Source organism: Diadema antillarum, unplaced genomic scaffold (genome assembly GCF_040938485.1).
Source record: "Diadema antillarum isolate AM-2024a unplaced genomic scaffold, OU_Dant_1.0 scf00000006, whole genome shotgun sequence".
NCBI classification, from domain to species: domain Eukaryota; kingdom Metazoa; phylum Echinodermata; class Echinoidea; order Diadematoida; family Diadematidae; genus Diadema; species Diadema antillarum.
In genome coordinates, this window is record NW_027270895.1 from 4,820,590 (window position 1) to 4,844,572 (window position 23,983).

At 41.0% G+C, this 23,983-nt stretch overlaps 1 protein-coding gene across 3 annotated transcripts in view; it reads left to right on the top strand.

Annotated features, from left to right (window-relative positions):
* Positions 1-23,983, top strand: part of LOC139716235 (nucleolar protein 4-like) — a 68,003-nt gene that overhangs the window by 3,722 nt on the left and 40,298 nt on the right. The window contains exon 1 of one of the 3 annotated variants that reach the window (XM_071627810.1): positions 221-827. The exons of the other annotated variants lie outside the window; for them this stretch is intronic. Coding sequence (XP_071483911.1) covers positions 786-827 — 42 coding nt within the window. The 5' untranslated portion in view covers positions 221-785. Of the gene's footprint in view, positions 1-220; positions 828-23,983 lie in introns of those variants that run through there. 3 annotated transcript variants of the gene reach the window in all.

The following is a 23,983-nucleotide window of genomic DNA, read 5'->3' on the forward strand; positions in this document are numbered from 1 at the left end:
CCGCTATGTGATTGAAGCGCAAAGAAAGTATTGTACCTCTTTCCAAAGAGGAAGCAAAATCCAACCCCAATGAGTACCGCCCACTGCGCGTGCGCCTTTTAGAAGGGGCCTCACCGAAGCCCCCCGCTCAGTCGACTCCGCGAGCTTAGTGAGAGAGAGAGAGAGAAAGAAAAAAACTAAACCAAAAAAACAAAGGCTTTGTCTCTACGTAACATACACAGACACCGAAAGCTTGGCCCTGCGAACCCATACCATTCGTCAGTGTGCACCCGTGCGGCTCACGCCTGGCACACGACAGGCACGCGAATGCACTCCCCATATCAAACTACGCGGTGCGACTTGTGTGTACGAAACCCCCACCACTATTGATTAGTATTCTGCTTGCATGGGAATCAGAATCGGGAACAGCGCTGCACCCACGACGACACCTACACATACACACAAGCGGTTTGAGAAGGGGACACTAGCAACGACTCAAGGGGGGCTGCTTAAAGTTTCGAGTATCACGTTAGAATAAGCAGTCAAACTTCAACTCCGAATCGAAGAAAGTTGAGTCCAAATAGTTTTGGTGTCGGACGGTCTCCGACAAATTCTCGATTGCTACAAGCCCCCCATCTTAACGCCCTTTTCTAGACCCAACGTCTGGTTTGGGTTTCGGGGGTGTGTGGAGTGCACTGGAATACAGAAAGCGGGCGACCACATAAGACAGCGAGCGGTACAAGCACAGTACCCCGACACGGGTTCACGAGCGGGCCTACTGCGGGAGCAAGCTGGCTTCGACTACGATGTGGAAGCGGGGATTGCGAAGAAAGACGCCCCGGACCGAGGTAGGCTTTCCCTGTGTTCACTCTCGAATAAATTTTGTGACGTAGTGAATTTTAGATGCGTTCGATGTCTATCAAATCATTAGGAGCTCTCGCAGTCACGTAATGGCATGCCTGCTCGACTTCGTTTCAGGGATGTCTGCGCGAGTTGCACACTTTTCAAATTAAGATCGCCTCGTGTTTTCACTGTTGTGTTGCTGCAGCAAGCTAATGTTTGACTCACGATGCAATATTCAACCGTTTTACCATACCATGAAACTGCACAGCACGTTTTAGCGTATTATCAAGATAACGTCTTGGATCAATATAAGGTGTTTTCAACCCGCACTAGATCTAGATCGTTTCTGCACAGTCGCAACACTGTACCAATGCGATCGCTCGCTCAATATCACATTTGTGTCTGCATACATAGTAAGTACTCCATTCCCCAGCCAGATAACCGAGTGGTATAGTGGTACCTGCACGGGTTTCTTAACTCTTAGAAGTCACTGGTCTGTGCACCTATCATGATTTAGTCGTATATTTAAACAGCTCCCCGGTTTATCGGTACATGCATCTGCATTCAAATCCGGGAATGTTCTTCTCGTGGATTTCTCATTTTGGATCACATCAATGTTCGGCGTGTCTGCGATAGACTGTGTGGAGCAAAATGGGGGGTACGGTGGCCTACAACTTGCTAAAATAGCAAGAGGTACCATGAGGCAGGGCTGGGGTCTACGTGCACGGCAATGGGAACGAATTAGTCGGCTGCCATATGCCAATTGCGACGAAAATTCTTTCCCAGTTCACCCTCGTCTACCCTCTCCCTCCCTCCCTCTCTCTCGTTCTATCTGCCACACGAAAGTGTACATGGTGTGTGCATCTAGTTCTACAAAGCGAAATTGCCCGGCTGGTGCGAATAGGCCCACTGCATATTGATCGAACGCGAAGTGTATGTATATTGAGCCATTTTTTTTTTTTTTTTTTTCAGACAATTTTCTTCCGTGCGTGCAGGTCGAGTAGTGCCCCATCCAGCGGTGCTACTCCCTACATTCTTCCCCGTGCGTTGGACAGCGAGCCAGCTCTCGGAATATGGAAGGACACCCGTTAGTCTAAAAATGCAGCCCGTTGCAACGCCTTGTTGGTTTTGTTTGGTTTTGTTTATGCATGCGTGTGTTATGCTTATGTACATGTGCCTGTTTGTTTACTTGTCTACTGACATAATCAAGAGGAAAATTGTCACGAGGAATAAATATTCAAGGAAACAACAATAACGACAACAACAATGCAGTGGTGAGACCATACAGATCACCGCTGTTATTGATGTTGTTTTGTTTCAGGTATAGCTTTATATTATTTAAGTTGTTGGTTGTCAGTCATTGCGAAATTAAAAAAAAAGATCACGAGCTAAAGAAACCTCAGGGGTGTGTTGTCAAAATGTGAAGAGAGGCCAATGTATTTTTTCCTTCGAAAGTTAAAAATACTTCGAGAAAATGTTACATTTTCTCAAACTTTTAATAGACTAGGATACCATCGCTGACTCCCTAGTGTATTTCGTCACTTGTTTGATAGCTTTATGATAAGCTAAAATGTGCGAAATAAATCTAAAATGCATATTCCCATATATAAGGCATCTGTTCTATTTTCCTTTTCATGATCTTAATATCCTTCCCGATTGAAATGGAAAATAAGCAATTGGACAAGTCAAGCGTCTGTTAAACAATAATATTTTTGAACATTAATTGTCAGTCTCTAACTCTGTGATTTGAACTTCAAATTGTTACAAGCGAGGTCATTGACCCCACAAGCAAAGGCAACGTGTTTATTCACATACTTCATGAAATGAAATCAAATCGAAAACGTACAAAAATGACAAAACTGTAGATCATATCAAACGCTTCGTATTGAGAGTCATGCACAAAACACGGGTAGAACAATGCGTGTAACAAGTGCCAGTTCATTCACGGCTTGTCACAGCAAGAAAACGGCTGTGTCGGCAGACTATTTTTGCCACGAAGCGGGTATCTCCTATTGTTCTGCGCGCATCGCCCGAACTGACCTTCGGAGTAGGAATATCTCGTAGATAAATACAATTTCTCCAACGTCGTGTTGCTTTTTTTTTTCCCCTTCCGCTCTTCTTCCCCCTTTTCGCTGGCAGGCACAGTCACTAATTGCAGAGCCCGTAAGCTCAGGTGACCATGGGCGGAAGGAGAGGTCCTTTGTTGGCAAAGATTGGGAAATGAGACGTTTATGTATGCATGCATGAATGTATGTATGAATGTAAATCGGTAAGTCGGTACTATACTGGTGAACATTGTCGTGAGGCTAAACGCAGAGCAAGTTGCCTCATCTTGCACGTAGGGAAGAATTGTATGATTTTCGTTTCTTGGAGAAATGGTTCCGCTATCGGATAAGGACGTATAAAGTAGGCCTATTTACAAAAAAGAAAAGAAAAAAGAAACCGAGTAAAACTCATAGTAACACTCTAATGTATAAGCGCATGTAAACACACTCATACACACGTGCATTCACCACTATCTTATCCCCCCCACCCCCCCCCCCCCCCCCCAAAAAAAAAAAAAGAAAACGAAAAAGGAACAATTGAGCAAAAATATCACGTTCGATCATCGACGCGCGCTGGATGAACTTGCGTGATATTTTTATGTGCTTTCAAATCGGAAATGCAGAGCAGAGCAAATCCAAAGCAAATCCATAAAAGTCCATGCGGATTGCCATTAAAAGGAAGAACGCTCGAACTGCCTGACGTGTTAAGAATGGATCAAAGGTAACATTGTACGAGGGGTGCATGGATTTAGAGTTGTATCCTGTATTTGCTGACACTGAGAATACACCAATGGTCACTTAAGGCAGGAGGACTGTTGCTGTTTCTTCAATTATTGGGTTGTCAAGTATTTTGCTCCGTATATTGTAATTTCAGTTATCGTTGGAAACTAGAATGAGAGAAAAATGCAGCGCTTTCCCGTGCAAAATTGAAGCAAAGCCATCAATCCATCCAAAGCATGTTGACTTCTTGTGTCCACGAAGTAAGCAATGAACCCCTTCTGTGTCGATGAGGCAAAATGTGCACAAATTTTGCACACAAACATGTAAAATGTATAGGCAATTTACTGCCAATAGTAGCTGCATGGCATGCAAAGGGTTAAGCGAGTTAAATCCGCGACTACAATTCTTTAAATCTATTAATTATACTGATGATGCTGGTAAGATGGAAAAACACAATATTTCTTCTAAGCGAATACTGTGGTTTTTTTTATTTTTTCAGTTGATGTCCTTGTACACTTGGCCAACTGTATTTAGCCCCATACAAACGTTTGCCAGTGCGAGAAACAATACGAATGAGATAAAATGCTAAGATTTTGAGTGGTTGGTTCTTCAGTCATAAACTTCAGTCCACTTAGCTAATCTCGTTTTGTCTGATGACGATGATGATTTCATCTTTCTTGTCATTCAGTCTGACCAAAGATTCATTCGGAGTGTATTATGCATAGTCACTTATTTTGGCAAAATATCATGACTTGATTTACCTTGATGCTATTCATCTTATATGTTCAGCAGTGGGCACATGATGAAAAGATTAAATGACAAAGATCAATGTTACATTACATGTATTATATCTTGTAAACTTTTCATAGAACACAAACATACAGTCATAACGCTGTATTCTATATTCATAATCTATGGGATAACCGGATGCAGTCAGCGATTTGATAAACTCTATTGTGTGTTTGTGTAGACCATTCTTTTGTGCTTACCTATAATAATATGGAAGAATCTTTTCGAAACATAATATTGACCATTGCTAGAACGATGACTTTTGTGTATAGATTATATATATATACTTTTTTTTTTTCAAGCAATGATGTATAGAGACTCTTCCTAGGTTTTCGTGATAAGCTGAAGGTACACTGATATTACACTCGAGTATATGATTGATGATAATACAAAATAATTCTGTTTAGGGAATACAATAGAACTACCTTTTTGATATCACATGAATATGATTGGGATTGACAATAATTCATAAAGGCGAACACAAGATAGCAACTAAAGAAAACAGTAACACCGACACCATTCGACTTACAATGCATCACGATTAATGTAGTCGTTGGTATCATAAGTTCAACACTTGATTCGATACGAGTCGCACTGTGTTTCGCCTATACGAGCAAGCGCTCAAGGGGAGCGCTGTATACGTATCAAGCCAACGAAACATTGCACTTTTTTCCCTTGTCAAACGGCAGGTCCTTATTTAAGTCATTCGTTATTATTTATGGAAAGAGGTGTAAGAGGGAGAGAGAGAGAGAGAGAGAGAGAGAGAGATGGGGGGGGGGGGCACACAGAGAGAAACCAAAGATGACAGACCGCACCGTGCAATGTATACAAGGGTCCAAGTAACGCAGTTAACATGATTTGCTTCATAAACCAATTACCTGTCGGAAGTTATTAATAAGATGAGACTGTTATCGATTTAGGCCCCCTTTCGCACCATCTTTCCGACGTCCCGTGTTGCAGTGGTATACATAGAAAGAGGCTCACGCCCAGCCTGTCGGCTGAACAGAACATATCACGTAGAGAATTACTACATTTATTTTATGATTTACATCTTCAACCATAGTATTTTGACGGTGCCTTCCTTTTCACTTTAGAGGGAAATCCACACGATTGGAAATTGTCGATGGGAGGGCTGTTTGGACTGGCGCATGCATGCAAGACAACGCCGGAGGAATTTACTTGACTTTGCGTACTTGTAGTTTATGTGTAAAGTGAGGCTTTTTTTGTCGTTGTTGTTAAATATCATCTTTTAGGATGACTAAACTGTATGTAGACACAACGGTATAAATCGAAACAAACCAACAAATCACTAGAAAACAAACAAACATACAAATATACGCAAACAAATATTGCATCCTCAAAGCGATGACTGCATACAAAAAGTCGCTTTGAGTGATTCAGTATCAGTGAATATACAGCTTCCATTGCTTAGTGATATCATGGAAAGGGTTTGACCTGAAATTGTTTAGAATGACAAATCATTCGAGCACACTTCATTGCAGGTATAATAGGAGCGTTCTTATTTGTTAATCGCCCGGGAATGGGTGTGTGTGTGTGTGTGTGTGTGTGGCGGGGGAGGGGGGTGTTGAGGTGGGGTGTGGTCTTGATAAGGTTCAACTAAAAAACACCCTAGATGGTCTCCCTTGTGATTGGTCACAAGTTTATTCCGAATGATGCCAACGTCTCAATTATGAGTGTATCACAGATTTTAGATGATTCCTTTTTTTTTCTCTCTCCCCAACGTTCATTTATGGGACGGCATTACAAAATGTAGAAGCAGCGAAGTGGTACGAAAGAAAAGAAAGAGAAAAATCAATAAAAACTATACATTACATCACTTGTCACCTCTAAAATCGTTGGCATTTCGTGAGCTTTAAAGTCCTTTGTAAGGGGAGTTAAGTCTTTTGACAAGGCTGGATTCTTTCAAAGTGGTTGGGCATTTTCATATATAGGCCTGTCTGTGCATGGACTTGAGAGGTTTTCGTGTATCCGGATGCTTGGCAGGGATCTATCAACTTATAGGTACACAGCAGATCAATTTCTCAGAGTTTGGATTTCATGGAAGTCACTGATGTATAAGTCAAGACGGACGACGCGGTTCATAATATCTATCATATGGCTTGAAAGGTGTTATGTGTATTAGAATATGCACTATGTGTGTATATGCATGTATTATGCGTGTGTATGTGTGTATATGTTTGTGTGTATGTAGTGTGCACTAGCTTGTTATGCATATTATGGTATATAGTATATCTCTCTTGTTATCTATTCCTTCAAGCTACCTACACCTGTCGATCTATCTGTCGTCTTTCTTATTGTTTGTGGGGTTTTATATTATTGGACGTGTATATACTGCTATATACACCGAATTTTACGGATATAGGCACATAGACCTGAGAGGCAAGACAATGGACTTGGTCCGATTGTTGGCTGTATATCAAGGCTTAAAACATGAGCACATCGCAGTTATTACCATTATTACTATATATGCCAAAAATGGCTGTCATTTTTCAGATTGCGTGCAAAAACCATGGACCGCAATCAAATGAGGTGTGTTATTGCGCAGTGCGGTGTCCAAACCCAAAATGAAAGTCATAAAGTAATGTACGACTGTCACACAATGATTAAGTCCCCGTATAAATGTGAAATTGTTTATCAAATATTTACGCAAGAGGTACCACGTCGCCGGCTGATTTTTCTCTGCTCTCCTCCCCAGGTCCAATTCTTACGTGCTTGTCTGCACTTTGGAATGACACTGCACCCCTTCCACTTTTATTAAAAAAAAGTCGAGCGGATAAGGCGGAAGAGGGATGAGAAAAAATAAGAAAGGGAACCAACGTATGTACCGCGAGGGTTACAAGCGTGTCTCGATTGATTTCATTTCATAACGGCAGTCATTTATTTTGTGAGCATTTGCGTTTGAAACTTTAATGATCAGCACTAAACAGGCGGGAATCAACCCTCCAGTGTACAGTGCGTGACCTCGGTTTGTGGTATAAACTGCGCAGTCTCGTTATCATACAGTCTCGTGATGCACTTTTAGAACACTGAAAAAAAAAAACGTCCAATCACAGGCTTTGTTTTCTACACCCCTTATTTATTTCGCTCTCACACCAATGATCAACACTGATGAAACGTTCCTTTTCGGCTTCACACAGATTAACGTTCTCCGAAAGACACGCGTTTGACATACATGTACCATCTAAAAAAAAAAAGTGACACGCAAAGTTGAATAAAAAAGGAAATCAAGAACTATTTCATGAATTTTCCCCGCTTTACTTTGGTAGCTTTGGCATGACAATGTGATGGGAAGGGGGCGGGGGGGGGGTGGGAGTGGGGACGGTCTCCTTTGCTTATAGATGTGGGAAGACAAAAGTTATTGCATATAACCATCGCTCATTTGCCCGACTACTCTAGTACTAGTAGCTTGCCGGTAGTCGAAAATCAGTCAGTACAGCAGGGGTAGATTCTTGTGTGCGGGTTTCTTTGTTGTTTTTTGACTGTGTTTTCTTTTTTAATCTCGCGAGCTCAAGTATTGCGCAATGACCAGTGAATAATTCGCTTCTTAGTCCCTCACTCTGCCAACTACTTGCGCCCCTATGTATAATGTGCGATTCGGACAGAGAAACGCCAAATCTCCATTGCACATTTAAACGCAATTCATCTTTTAAATGATGTGCCCAAATGGAATATCATGGAAGCGTGGGCATTACGAAGCCATCTAAGAGGTCAACATACAACCAGGATCACTCTCGCGATAACTGATATGAATATTCATGAGCGTGAAATTAGACACTCATTATAACGCAAATGAGAGCAAAAAAGGAGCAGACAGAGTGAATGATAGAGAGGGGAAAGGCAAAAGGACTCAAAAAGAGTATTCGAGATGCAAAGGTCAACGGCGTATAAAGGGATCAAGTGCTAGTATAGTCGAGATCCTAAACCATTATGAGGTCATAACAATGAGTTTGCACGAAATAATGAATCACGTGTAACATAAAACGTCATTCCCCTTCACACCCCGACAACAACAACAACCCAAACAAGAAAAAAAGAAAAAGAAAAATATATATGTAGAGAGAGAGAGGTTTTTTTTTCATTCTTCTTCTTAGCACCTTATTACCCGAGACTGTCAATCTGTTTTCACATTAATATTTCGATGTTGGCATCTGTCAAATGAAAAATTCATATCATATAGTGATGAAAATTCTGACCTTCTCGATCATTACCACAGAGTAAAGAGAGTCTGTTTTTTACCTAGAGGCCAATTTGTGATATCCTCATGTTTTTCTAGCTTATTATTATTATTGTTATTATTATTATTATTGTTGTTGTTGTTGTTGTTATTATTGTTATTATTAGTATTGTTACTATTATCATTATCATTATCATAATTGTTATTATTGTTATTGTTATTATTATTATTATTATTATTATTATTATTATTATTATTATTATTCTTTTTAGACCAGAGTTTGCGTATTTGTGAAAAATCTATCATTCCCACGAATGTCACGTTGGCATCTATGGCTACGGAAATCACGTATACAGATTCTTTCTCAGAAATGATCATTGAGAGCAAGGAGGAGTTAGATACGAGTAATACCGTACGCATTGCGTTTTATGGCAAATTATGCAAGTTATCATTAGCTCAGATTGGGGGGGGGGGGGGGAGATCAGTGATGAGAACTCCGTTAATAGTCTGTCAAACAGACCCCCAAATTGAACTTTCGAGATTGCCTATAAGCAAAGGGTGCCTCAGCAATCCAGAGAGGCAATGCAGGGGTGCGCCTCTCCCCCCCCCCCCCCTTTTTCTACCTTATACCCGCTTATATGCTTGGTTCGCCGCAGCTCCCGATACCATCTGGTACTCAAGGGGAAGATATAAATTGAAATGTGTGTGGGGGCCAGTGGTTAGTAAGAGAAGAGAAGAGAAGAGAAGAGAGAGGGGAAGAGAGAGAGAGAGAGAGTGGGGGAGAGGTAGAGGGTCTGGGGTTGAAATGATTTATGAGGCCGTGTAATATAGGCGCAGTTCTGAATATAGGCTTTGTATATAATGCATAAATAACATACGTCCGTATGATGTGTAGTTGAGGCTACATTATAGGGAAGATTGATGATTATCACTGAGGGGATGCGAGGGACAGTTTTTTTTTTTTTCTTAAAGTACGTGTGTGTGTGTGTGGGGTGTGTGGGGTGTGTGTCTGTGCCTGCATTTGCGTCTGTTTGGTAATGTATGTGCTATACAGTGTCTGTGTGTATGGCCGATGGAAGGGGGGGGGGGCGTGGTAACGTGAGTGGGGTATATGGGTAAGGAATACGTAGGCCTACTTGAAAAGTAGATCGATGATTGGCTGCCGCAGTAAATCAAACTCGCCCTTCTTTTTATTGTTTCTTTTTGTCAGCAGGTCACATTCAAAGTGTTGTTGATTTACATATACGATTATGATCGGTGCCTTGAATTCTGAGTACAGCGTTGGAAAACGACCGGCCGGAAATGCCGCAATATTTCGTTTCCTTGTAGGCCAATGAAACAAGAGATCATGTGATATAAGTGCAAGCTGAGTTTAGACAAGGAAATTGCCGTAGGACAGAGAGAAAAAAAAAACAAGCAGAAAACGAGCAAAATAAAGAGATAACGTGTTGTTTTTAGAAAGAGTAATAATCGTATTTTCGTAATTGCAAAATACTCATATTCATAGTGATATAGGCCTATATAACATGTGTAAAACTTAAGCGCCAATGTTATTCAGCAAGTTATACATGTTATACGATAATGTTGCAATATGGTGCTTGTCTGTGTTCAATCAACAGCGTCATTTATACGCGTAAGCGTAATAAAAAAAGTTTCTCATGTTACAAATTTCCGCGAAAACAAAAAATTCAAACGAGTACATGAACTTCCCATTGGCAAATCAAAATACAGTCAGTCTCTTGACTGTTCTCAATTTCGAAATGAAAATTCCCTCCAAATTGCTGTTTTGAATGAAAGCAGTTATCTAACCTTCTCGAGAGTGCAAATAGCTTTTTGATGTATTACTGAGGAATATGCGTATTCAAACGCTTACCAAAACATAGCCAATAACATAATTGTAATATATAGAAGTATATATATATGGTTTTTTTTTTTGCATAGATATCAATAAGAGGGCTTAGATGATGTCAATCACCACCTGTTCCTATTTGCTTATTAATCTTTTGACTGCAACAAATACAACAGTTTCATGAAGACGTTAGGCTCCCTTCTCATTTCATGTGGGATATTGATGAAACTTCAACCAAACCTACCTGTTTCCTTTTTCTGTTTTTTACTTCAATGTCAACTTCATAACGTAGAGTGGCGTGAAACAGGGAGTTGTATTATAAAACAATCCATTATATATATATATATATTTTGCACTTTGCAAAGCACACCGAGCAGATTCCCAACGTTCTCTCCTATACCTTTGATATATACATTTTTAGCCTTCACAGTGATTCTTCGGGCATTGTGACAATAATAGTGCCCTGATGAAGACAATAACAGTCAATCATCAGAGTATCCCCCCCCCCCCCTCATGCAGATCGTTATAAACTTCGGAAATGGGAGGGCATGAGCGTCACGATTGAATCTCATATAGCATGTCATGTATAATCATGATAATTTTCCAGACCCCCCCAAGAAAAACAAACAAATGAAAACAAAAACAAAAACGACTACAATGATTAAGTTCTTTAATATAAAAGCAGAGGGATAATCTCAAGATATTGATTAAAAATGAAATTTTTTACTTCAATGTCAACTTCATAACGTAGAGTGGCGTGAAACTGGGAGTTGTATCATAAAAAAATCCATTATATATATATATATATATATATATATATATATATATATACATATTGCACTTTGCAAAGCACACCGAGCAGATTCCCAACGATCTCTCCTATACCTTTGACATATACATTTTTAGCCTTCACAGTGATTCTTCGGGCATTGTGACAATAATAGTGCCCTGATGAAGACAATAACAGTCAATCATCAGAGTATCCCCCCCCCCCCCTATGCAGATCGTTATAAACTTCGGAAATGGGAGGGCATGAGCGTCACGATTGAATCTCATATAGCATGTCATGCATAATCATGATAATTTTCCAGACCCCCCCCCAAGAAAAACAAACAAACAAAACAAAAACAAAAACGACTACAATGATTAAGTTCTTTAATATAAAAGCAGAGGGATAATCTCAAGATATTGATTAAAAATGAAAAAAAAAATGCCAACATAATGCTCACTCGAATGTACACAATTTTGATGATGAAACATGTACTCATTAATTCTGTAGTCTTCTCATATATTACGCTTTGTTGATATATTACCACATTTGTTTTTATATCTTACTGTTTGCATCCAATGCATGTGTTGATAAAGGTTTATCCATCCAGACACTTTGACACCTTAAAGTTCTGACGCAAACTGTATTCAACAGATGAAATATTGGAATTTGAAGGGGGTTGTATGACGAATGACAGGTTCTACTTTCAATGCTATAACTCTACGCCGAAGATCAGCTCAGCGATATCTTATGGTACCAACAAAAGCATCCCCACCACCACCACCACCAACAACAACAACAGCAACAGCAGCAGCAACAACAAATACACATTAACTAACGTTGTGTCATCGTGTGCAGAAAATAATCTATTTAGATAGGGAAGAGGAAATAATCCATCAAAGTGCATTGCCTGAAATCATTGTAAAAAAAAAAATAATGAAAATTTGAACCGCAGTTCTTAGTTTCTCACATGCCATCAATAATGCAAATTTACACTTGCATGTATAAATAACTGGCGGATGAAAACAAATAAACAAACAAATTAACAAACAAACGTAAACGTAAACATGTGACAAGGTTAGTATCATGGGAATAGTGCAAATGTTTTTTTTTTTTTCGACGAAAAAAAAAATGTGTCAGTGGGTGGATGACCTAAATTTGTTTTCCGATTTGTCCTATACCAATGAATGATATATTAGTTATTAGGCCCTGTCGTCATCTGATTTCGTCGTGCATTTGCGCCTTCATTTCCTCGAAAACGATGTTGTTTAGTACATTGTATAAATCAACAGCCACTTTCTCCCCTCATAGCCTCTCTATAACCTCCGTTTCAGGCGCTTAAATGGCGCTATATCCCTGCAGTGCCCAGCGAGTGTTACAAATTATTCATTGTAACAGCAGTTGCGTAATAATAATGATAATGTCAAATCTAGTGCCTAATCTTCGGGAGAACCCCGTAATAACCACCATATATAAACAAACGCACGACACTCACGCGACGATCACTGTTTGCACATATTATACACAGAGATCCAGAGAATATGCCGTGCAATTAGCAAATTGCTGCCTGATGATGATAATATTGTCAAAAATATGCCCAATGACAATCTCCTTTGGGCAATGATTGTTATACACACGAACCCCCCCCCCCCCCCACCCCCTACCCCACCCCATCCCAGCAGGCCCTTCCACAAAATGGCTACATTTTGGGAAAACGTTAGAAGGGAAAGATATGGCGGGCCTCTTTGAGAGGGCTGCTGCAGTAGATTCAGTGCGATGATTTAATTGTAGCACGATGACAAACCTTGGATTTAGAATAAATAGCATCTCTTTAGTACAATGCAGGGTTTAGGATGATACATCAAAATTGTCGACAGAGTCTATACCGCTTGGTTTTCCCAATTCCAGCGTGTCTACGCGAGACACTCCAAAAGTATCAGACATTTATGATTGTTTAATCATGCACCTTTCGTAATCCCAATCAGCGTTTTGACTTGTGCGCTAAACGGGATTTCATGTAAAGCTTTATATGAAACAGCACGTTTTGCCAATCGGGTGAAGCTCTATGAAGCCCGAGCTCATGAGAGTTGTTGAAACTATTTTACATTTTTGTAATATTACATACAATATGCATTTATAAACTATACAATGCACCTATGTGTGTGTGTAAGCTTGTGTCGATGTGTGGAGAGAGAAAAAAAATAAGGAGAAGAAAAAGAATGCAAAGAAAGGACAACTCAACCCCCATAAAACAAGAAAGAAACTAGACAGGTTTAGTGGCACAATGTACTATTTTATATGAGGGTACCTGGAGCCAAAGTCTCGGGTTATCAAGCAGACAATTTGAGGAATCGCCTGTGATGAAGTTTGACCCACAAACTATCAATGAGAGTCGTGTTGCACGTCTTTCAATTTTAAGCGAATCGAAGAACAGCGATGCCTGCTCAATGTCTAGTATGTATTCCGCAAGGAGTAAAAGTTTGTTGGTGGGCAAACTGATACCGATAGTAAGAAACGGCTGGTAGGCAGACTACGCGGAGGCCACAGATGAAGGCAGGGTGTGCGGTGGTGGATTTTATGCGGGTAAGAGGCGGCCTCTCTCTTTTTTATTTCATAGAGGCAGCTAGGGGACAGTGTGTACACTACCCATCGCTCGTGGGGAGCACCTTCAGACCCCTAAAGAGGAGAATATTATAATGAGTTTCTGGTAGAGTTATATACATCATAGCGCACACACAGCCCGGCGGGTTAGTGGTATTGAAAAACAGAAACATAATCACAATCACTTAAAGACGATACTTTCGGCTTTCTGACAGAAGAAAAAGAACAATAAGGTTTGGAGAGAGTACGTAGATAATTGTCCGTTTCATACGGTTTTGCACCTTGGTCGTATAAGTTGTCATGGTGCAATAGTCACATTTACGTGTTTACATCATAATGTGCGTACAGCCATCAGGCGGGTTGGCTAGGGGATGTAAACATGATCGTAATCACCAAAACAATGCGTGCGTACGCTCAAGAGAGATTTTCGAAAACATATGACATGATGGGGGTGCGTTGAGGATTACCTGTTTCACAGAGTTGCGTGCCTCAGTCGCAAGTTGTTTTGAAATCGTGACGGCACATTATTTGATGAAAATGGCAGACATGACCAATCCCCCTCTCTCCGTTCACATTGGAGCATAGCCTCCTACATGCTTTACATACAAAATTGACCATGAAACCTTTGACTCCTAAGCCAAAAGCGGTGGAGAAAGTTCCAATCTTATGTTCCGTGCCGTGCCGTTTCAAGTAAAATTCAGAGCAAGATGTAGTATGTTATGTGAAGAATACAATGTATACTTTCTCATATAATTAAAGATAACTTTACAGTGTAACAAAGAATGATTCGATCTTAATTTGGGATGCATGTCTCTGCTCCTTTCAGACATTCAGCCGAAACCTGACAGTGGTGTGTGTGGGGGTTTAGACACCACCACATACACACCCCTTGATGGTTTCTGACACGGCCTTAGTCTGATGGCGCCAAAAATTTTGGCGTCTTGACACACTCATCTGCGCGCCACTGTATCTTCCAGACGGAATACAGACGTAACGTGTGCTGTGTGAGTCTGAGACGTCAGATCTTTTATAGACGAATGCGAGTGGAAAAGTAGATGGATGGGAACATATGGAGATGAGTTGATTGATTGACAGGTAGATAGATGGATGGATGGATGATAGATAGAGAGAAGGAGATCGAGCGACAGACAGAAGGAGAGAGAGAGAACGAGGGAGAAATTGGAAGAAAAAAAAGGGGGTGAGTGACGAGGTTTGCGTGCTCTTGACAAGTACATGTGTGTGTGCGCGTTGTGTGCGTTGTGTGTAGGAAGATGTGTGAGTGTGTGTCTTCACAAGAAAGGAAGGCATTTATAGTCTCCAGAGGATGACAAAAATGTAATGTTAACAACGACAACATCATAAGAAGATGAAATGAGCATATGTCTTGAGAATGATGGCCCAAACTGAAGGGATCATTATTTTCGTCTTCAGAAGATGTGAAAAGAGTTTTTGATTCAGGACTTTGGCTTGTCGTTTTCCTCATTCATTTATTTCCTTGGTATGTTTTGGACAGGGGTGTTTAGGGCAGACAAGGGATGCAATGAGATGTGCTTCTTACCTTCGAGCTTGTCTCGAGCAGCAAATCAGAACAATACGAAACAAAGCAAAAAAAAAAATCAATGGGAAGAGGACTGGTAGGATGGACAGTCATCGATACTATGCCCCGAGATTCGAGGAGGGGTGGTTTGGAGGGACTATTAAAGATGAAAAGAGGATTTGATTAAAAAAATTGTGTGTGTGTGTGCGGGGGGGGGGGGATGAGGTTGCTGTTGTAGCAGCAACAACAGCAACGACAAGACTTTGGAGGAGATTGCGGGAATCAAACGCAGCAACATACTACCGGAAATCTTGTACTGCCTCTCCCTGTTATTTCTCCTCCCCTCCCTCCCTCCCTCCTCTCTTTACTGTTTATGATCCAAGCCAGCGCACGCGAGCACCACCATATCAGGAAGGTTGAACGTATACCCGCCATACCTCCCTGATTACAGGATGCACACGGGGGGCAAGTGATTGCATAATAAAGTCGAGCAAGGCCCGAGGATGGCGGTGCATTTTATCGCTGAATGTAAATCGCTTGGCGATTTTATCTGGAAATTTGCCTTCATGATTACCATCCTAATATAGCTGACGAAACCACTGGCGGGTCTGCAGATCTGCATTGTCCCCTTCCCTCGACCATTATACCATAAGTTGATATACACATGCATTTGCCCTTGTGCATTATAAGAACAGTTCTATAATGTGTAATAATGATACATGTATCAACATTTCCGGTTTTTTTGTTTTTTTCGGAGAAATATACGACACCCCTCCCCTTCTCTCTCCCCCCCCCCCTCCCACGAAAACGGAAATATCCTTTTGGAGGGCAACCGATGGATTCCCATGCAACAACTATGGACTTGCATACCAACATATCGTGCGATTCCGAGATAACCATTTCGAGGTGACCTCGTATGACTATTTCAGTCTTACTATCATCATCATCATCATCATCATCGTCATCATCATTATCATTATTATCATTTACATCAGCTGTGTCATCATCATAATAATTACCGTCACCTAAAGGATGCAAACTGATCAAGGTGATCAACACTTCAAATGAGCATTACACCCCCCCCCCCATATCATTAATGGGCTAGTCTCACCTACCTCTACGAATATAATGTTTAGAAGATGAGTTAATTTTGATCGAAACGGTTGACACAAATCCACAGACTTTATACCCTGTTTAAAAGTGGTTTATGTGTACGTATACTATGTATGTGTGTGTTTGACCTACATGCACTGAGACGGTAACGCATAGTCAAGATGACATTCTGGTGAAGATAGGTATGCGTTATCTCCTGGAGCGTCAAGCTTCCTCAGAAAACATTTCATTTGTTGTCGTAGAAAACCGTCATAAATACTGAAGTGATATCATTGTGGTCATGGTGAGTATATGGAGAACCGTGTGCTGGAGGTCGGATTCTATCAGGTTCTTCATCTAGCACCCATTTGTCAAGGTAGAGAACACGCATCACCCCTCGCCCCCCTCCTCCTCCTCCAATCATCCCCTACTCCCTCTCCTCTCCCCCTCTCCCGCTCCTCTTCACTCATAATGAGGAGCGAGCCGCTGCACCCATCGAAGGCGGTGAGGTGAACCAGTGACGGTCGGCCAGGGTCTACCTGCTACAGGCGTGGTATACTAGCACAGGGGAGACAATGTACCTCTGTACGCCATGCCGCTCCCTCCGTAATACCACATCATTTGCCATCATGGTGTACTTACTCCGTCCCTCTCTCTGTCGTATAGAGATGTTGTACTGTATTGTATGCTCTCTCACATACCATAAAGATGTACTGACAAATCTTTTTTTTTTTCACTCTCTCATTGTGAAGAACCTTATTTTACCTTAACGCTGTCTCAGTCTGATAATTTCATGAGATTATGTTGTCTCATTTCCTTGTCTACTTGGGTACTGGACGTTTGGTGTTTTAACCCTTTTTTTCCGGATGGAATCCTTTGCCTTGAAGTATTTTCATCACCATGGCATCGAATAGGTACATAAAGTCCTCATTTTTCATCTTTAATCCTTTTACTTTCTTTCCTCTAGGAGCACGGGAAATGACATCTTAAAGTGATGTTGGACGATTTCGTCATGAACTTGAGTCTCTGTGCCCTAGATGATATGAATAAAGTCATTAAAAATTTGGCGCTCGTATGAGAAATATCGAAGTGCGCGTTGGCCACCTTCCTTACTCGATCGCGAGTCCTTTGATCGATCGGCTGTCTGGCCGATCGATACCGATATCATGCCCAATCAGCCAACGCGGAAGGCTGCCGCATGAACACAAGGAGGTAGAAAACAAAATGACCTGAGGTATACCGATCGCTGGTAGTCCGCATTTTCTGTTTACCTATTTTGGGGGTTACTTTTTGCTCTCTATCTGTGAATGTGTTCAGTCCCCTCCCCTGTTAACGAATTGATATTTAATGTATTCGTAAATGTAGAAAGAATATTTGAATATCTATCTATCTATCTATCTATCTATCTATCTCTCTATCTCGGGGCTCTTTTATTGTGCGAGTATGTGGGATTCTGTTATAATCAAGGTTCGTATAGGTGAAGATCAAGAGGAAAATGGACACACACATGAAATGTAGAGGTCCGTACCAGCAAAATTCTCTCCCTCTTAACTCGCTTTGATATTGTAAAGAGGGTTTTGATGAGCTTCTCCTGCGGATGTGGGCATGAAATTAAAAAAGGAGAGAGAGAGAGAGAGAGAGAGAGAGAGTGTGTGTGTGTGTGTGTGTGTGTGTGTGTTTGTGTGTAGAATTTTAAAAATAAGAAATAAAGCAAACAACAGCGACAAACGTTATGAAGAGACGACATCTGTTAGATTTGCCCCAGCCTGAATTTCGATAAAGCGTTCAGTTACTATAGATACATCATTCTCCATTCACCAACACACGTACACACACACAAGCTTGCACACACACACACACACACACACACACACACACACACACACACACACACACACACACACACACATGTTAGTGTTAAGAACCTAACTTGATGCCGCCACTTCTAGAAAGTGTGAGAAGAAGCAAATACATTAATCATTCATGTTATCCGCACGTGCGAAATGACGGTAAAGATTTTGCCGAACAGAAATGAGGCGTATATAGGTCCGCTAACTGTGTGCCTCGTGGCTGAGGACGGTGGAGTAGGTTGTTGTAAGGGGATGTAAGGGGAGGATAGTCATGACCTATTTTGGGCATCAGTGGTTTCAGAACATCGTGGTACAGAGTGGTATTGTCCCATCGAAACAAATTCCTACTCCACCTCGGAGGGGCTGAACACTCAACTACAACTTCCCACTCTTTCCTCTCTCGTGGTATCAAATAGGCCAGTAAATACAGCATAAGATGGTGAGGATTCGATACTTTTCAATGAGTGAGAGCACACTCCGATACCCTCTTCCGACTCATTATATGAATAATTGTTACTTTCCGTTGTCTTAATGTGTGCCTGTATCCACATCTGTGCTATTTTGAGACTCGCTCAGTGTTGTAAATGGAGGAGTATGTATAATACCAACAGTGCCGGTCCTCTATTATTTGGGAGCATTTTATATTATGTGGCCAGCGCTTCGATAGAAATTCTGCGAAGCCTTGTAATATAGCTTTTAATCTTGCAGATATCAAATCACTATATAACAAACAGGTAGTTCCCAAGAGGAGATGAAACAAAACGAATGACAGTGCGACAAGAAGGATGGAAAAGGACGGAACAGAAAAATGATGCAATAAAAACAAACAAATGAGGAGAAATAGAATACAAACGAACAGATGAAAGGACGGAAGAACTGGAAGGAGAGAACGAATGAGAGAAAGAAATGCACTAAGACACGTTATGCGAGGGGAAAAAGTTGCAGGTATATATTAAATAGTATAAATGCACACGGACGAAGCTCCAAAACTTCTGAATATGCATTACACCATAAGGTAAACCCATGTGCAAGGACTTGTCTTTGTCATGAACCTGAGTCGTGATATCGCAGGGTCTTTGCCGGGGTAGATTTGACGATTGTCAATGACAAAAACGCGTAAGTTGTATGTTCGTTTGTTTGTTGGTTTGTTTTTTTGTTTCTTAAGAGGGGGAGGAGGAGGACGGAGGATAGAAGAAGAAGAAAGAAGAAGAAGAAGAGGATGAGGAGGTCCTGGAGGAGTATAGTAAGGGACAAAAGGAAGGAAAAGAAAAAAGAATGATAATGATGACTTATGTATTCAACTTCGTATATAGTCTGTTTCTTATCTTCTTCTTCTTCTTCTTCTTCTTCTTCTTCTTCTTCTCTTTTTCTCCTTCTTCTTCTTCTTCTTCTCCTTCTTCTTCTTCTTTTTTGCCTTTACCTTGTTCCCAGCATCGAGATGTTCTGTTCACCTCTATCTCCAAGATAATAGATTCCCTAAAGCTATTAAAACTTGGAATTGCGCTTACATGGATTTGTTGTTGCCATGTCGGGCAAGCCTCAGAAGAGCTCTCTAGTTGTTTGCTACACCATTTGGTCACATAGTCATGCATAGAGTTCCATCGTGGTTGCAAACCCCATTCCCGAACGGTGTCGTATAGTAACCGTGATGGGTATAAAGACAAATACGAAATCTATACATCATGATACTGACGTTGAATACCGGATAGCGTCTGTAATTCCAGCTTATAGGCCTTGTTTGTGCTGTCACACCCTCGCAGTCTGGCATATTGCTCTGTTGAGTTATAGGCTACCCAACGAAACGAAAAAGAGAAGAACGAAAAACTTCAAGTACTGCGGGTATGTGTATACGTGCAATTCTGCACCCTGTAAAACATCATCCCTAAACGCGATAGCTTTATCTGATTATCCGGACTCTGTGGTTTTCCAAAAAACGGTAAATGAGCAGTTGTGAAGAAAAAATATGAGCTAAATACAGTACATCATACAGCGATTTAGTTGTGTCCAGACCATGGAAGTGTACGCGGGTCTCTCTGGTCCAACAGTGCTTCGCCCAACTGTTTCTTCCGCAATCTTGCCTATCACCCTGTATCAACCACTGATACGGCGTAGCCTTTCACACCGTTCTCTATTTAGTTCACCTTTGAGCCGCCTTTGTGCCTCCCTATACTCACGTGGCTAATTCTCGGAGCTCCCTTTCCGCGCACTGAGTTCGGCAAAGTCGGTGCAAGTGGAAAGTTTACGAGTTGTTCCAGTTTGTCCCCAACAAATCGAGTCAAGTCGAAAACTTTAACCTTGGCTAACTGTCTTTTACTATCTCTCATTTTGATCAATCTTCCCCTGTTCTGTATCTTTGAGTTTACCCTTTGATTTTGTCAAGTTTAGGCTCTGCGTGTAGTTTCATGTACAACAGATTCGAATGCGTGTTAACATGGCAGATCCGAATAAACGTAATGCATTTTTGTCAGTATTCAAGTTTCATAAACACGAAAATGCTTTAGTGTTGCACTAGACCCTTTGGATTTGTATTTTCTCTATGGCAATGTCGTCAAGTACAAAGAACTAACCTGTTACTAAATCAGTTGTGTCTTTAGTCGTTGACTATTCTCACCGGCGTATACGTAAGCCCTATAGACACTTTCTTCCTGACTTTCTCAAGGCTGAGAGCTCACCGCGTGAGCAGTCTGTAAAAGCCTTGAGTAAAGACTATATCCTCGCCTCGTTCGAGGTATTGGGAGTCGTGCGTTGCAGAGGGGGCTTTTCGTGTCCCACTCGTCGCAATAGTGCGTGCTTTCGGTTTTCACTCGAGAGGCGACCGTTTGGTGACACGCCCTTCGGTGGCGCAGTGTGTGGTATACGAGTATATTCTATCCGCCATATAGCGCTGTCCAATAAATCGGATAGACCAGGCGTGCCTCTCACATAGCCATCATAGGTATAATATAGTATCACATATAATCATGGGTCGTGAGAGTTTTACCTTACTTTCACACTAAGTCTGTTTGCCTCGTCTTGTCTAGTTTGTCTAGTCTAGTTAACCTTGTAATTGAGTCGATTTAGTGAATACTTGCATGGGGTAAAGTGGCTACAGTGTCAGAAAACAAAAACAAAAACATGTGACATCCTAAAAATACGGACATTATTGTACCGCAAATACTTACCATGTCTGTCTTTGAAAAGGATGCCCGCTTCTCTCTAAATACGTGTATTTCATATCATTTATTTTTGATATGTTTATAAATGTCAATGTACTGTAACAAACGCGGATGTTTTTCAACTATATGTTATATATTATGTCGGTCAGTCGGACGTAAATAGGAAGGCCACTGATACAAAGGTCCAAATGTAGCTCAGATGTGTGCAACTTTTGCGTGGATTTCCCTCGTCTCGTAAGATATTTATATAGAGTTAGCAATCCTGCCTGCTTCCTCAAATGAATGCTCAACGACGTGAGTGGACTTTTCTCTGTTTGTTGTTTGTTTGTGATTTGTTTTGTTAAGGCCGTGTGTATGTGTATGTGTGTGTGTTGGGGAGGGGGGGGGGGGGATGTACGCGGGGGCTAAGTGAAAGTTCTTTTCTGAAAGGTTTGGCAATGCTAATATCCTCAATAGCAGGAATAGTAAGGTTGTCTTGTATTGCTTAAAGGACAAGTTCACCTTCATAGACATGTGGATTGAATGAATGCAGCAATATTAATAGAACACATCAGCACGAATTTGAGGAAAATCGGTCAGTCCGTTTAAGAGTTATGAATTTTTGATGGATTGAATGAATGCAGCAATATTAATAGAACACATCAGCACGAACTTGAGGAAAATCGGTCAGTCCGTTTAAAAGTTATGAATTTTTGAAGTTTCTGCTCAGTCAATGCTGGATGAGGAGTACTACAGCGTGTGATGTCTCATGTGTACAACGATATAAAGAAAATATAAAGAAATTTCAACATATTTTCATTTTTCTCGCATAATAAAAAAACACGTGACTTCTCTCTTTCAGAAGGCAAGGGGAATAATGTTACCCTTAACATACGTCAGTGACGAGTCGAGGAAAAGTGCACTTTTTTCAAAAAAGTATTTTTTTTCCTGAAATTCTCTTTATATTTTCCTTATAGCGTTGTACGCATGTGACATCATGTAGTAGTCTTCTCATCCAGCAGTGACTGTGCAGATACTTTAAAAAAAAATCATAACTTTTGAACGGATTGTCCCATTTCCCCCAAACTTTCCCTGATGTGTTCTACTGCTGCATTTACTCAATCCACATGTATATGAATGTTGACTTGTCCTTTTATTTATTTTTTGGATAAAATAAAATGCATTCAATTTTAGAATTAAAGCACCAGACCATGAAAGAGTGGCGTTTCAAACTATGTGCGATACCACTCAATTAAATGACAATGGTATACCAGGTGCCCTTTTATCATTTTTTTTTTACTTGCCCGTTAGTGTATATACGGTTGTCTGGTACTTTTGCGTTGGGAAGTGATTCGAAACTTTTTGCTGTACTTGATACAATACGAGCTGGTGAAGATCACAGGATTGTAATTTTATTCTCATTTTGTCTCGATTTGATTCGCGTTGTTTTGTTTGCAGTTATGGGCTGCAGGGGATTTTGCCTTTTTTAGACTTACGTTTCAACTGTATAGCTCTTAGATTTCGTAACTTCGAACCCCAACCATGCGGGGCAAGCGAACGGTGTGGTATCCGTAGTGATATCCTGTAATATGAATAGAAGCGACTACATGTTCTTTTTTTTCCTACTCCACAATGAGTCTACAAAACGGGCGCGTGATTTTCGCTTTCGCTTCTTCGCCTGGGTCGTTGGAAGAAGGATTAATTTAGATGTGAAGTGTGTAAATTAGAGCGCTGACTCAACTTTGACCACATAGATGCACACGCACAACCCCCTCCCCCCCCCCCCCACACACACACAAACACACACTTACACGAGGAGCCGGAAGGAGCCGATGCCAAAGGACACAATTTGTGTGTCTTGGTGAGTGTGGACATCATGGAAGCGGGTGGAATGGAATAAAGTCTTTATTGGGGGGGGGGACGTATTATACAAAGCGATATTAAAAGAGTTGGATGGTTGCGGAAGAAAGATTCTGAGTTGACATTCTATTAGAAATTCGACTGCATGAAATGGTGCCAAGGTGACTTTTGTGGAAAAAAAAGAGGGGGGGGGGGGGGGGGAGAATTGGAGAGAGATAGCGGAAGAATATAAGAAAGGGAGGTATAAGAAGCAGACACTCACATGAGGGAGAAAAAAAGTAACAGAAAATAGATAGGGAGGTAGACAAGGAGAGATAGCTAGGGAGAAAAAGATATAGAGGACGGGTGTAGCAGCAGAGGAGAAAGAAGAGAGAGAAGAATAGTTCGAGAAATCGAGATATATAGAGAAAGAGAGGGGAAAAGAAATGGAGATGGAGGGAGAGAAGACGTTGCTCCGATGGAATACATCGTGTCATTGGTCCTGATTTTTCTCTAAAGGGATGGTATAGTTTTGGTTGAGATGGGGCTTCAGAGTTTGTTTGTTTTTTGTGAGATAATGAGAAACTACTTATGAAATATGAGAGAGCATAATTATGAAGAGCTTTTAACCAAAAGGCGCCGAATCCCTTGAAAAATGACGGATTTAGCGTTTTTGGAAACATGCTCTTCATATACAATTCTACAAAGAAATCAAAGCCTATTTGATGAAAATCGGTTTGA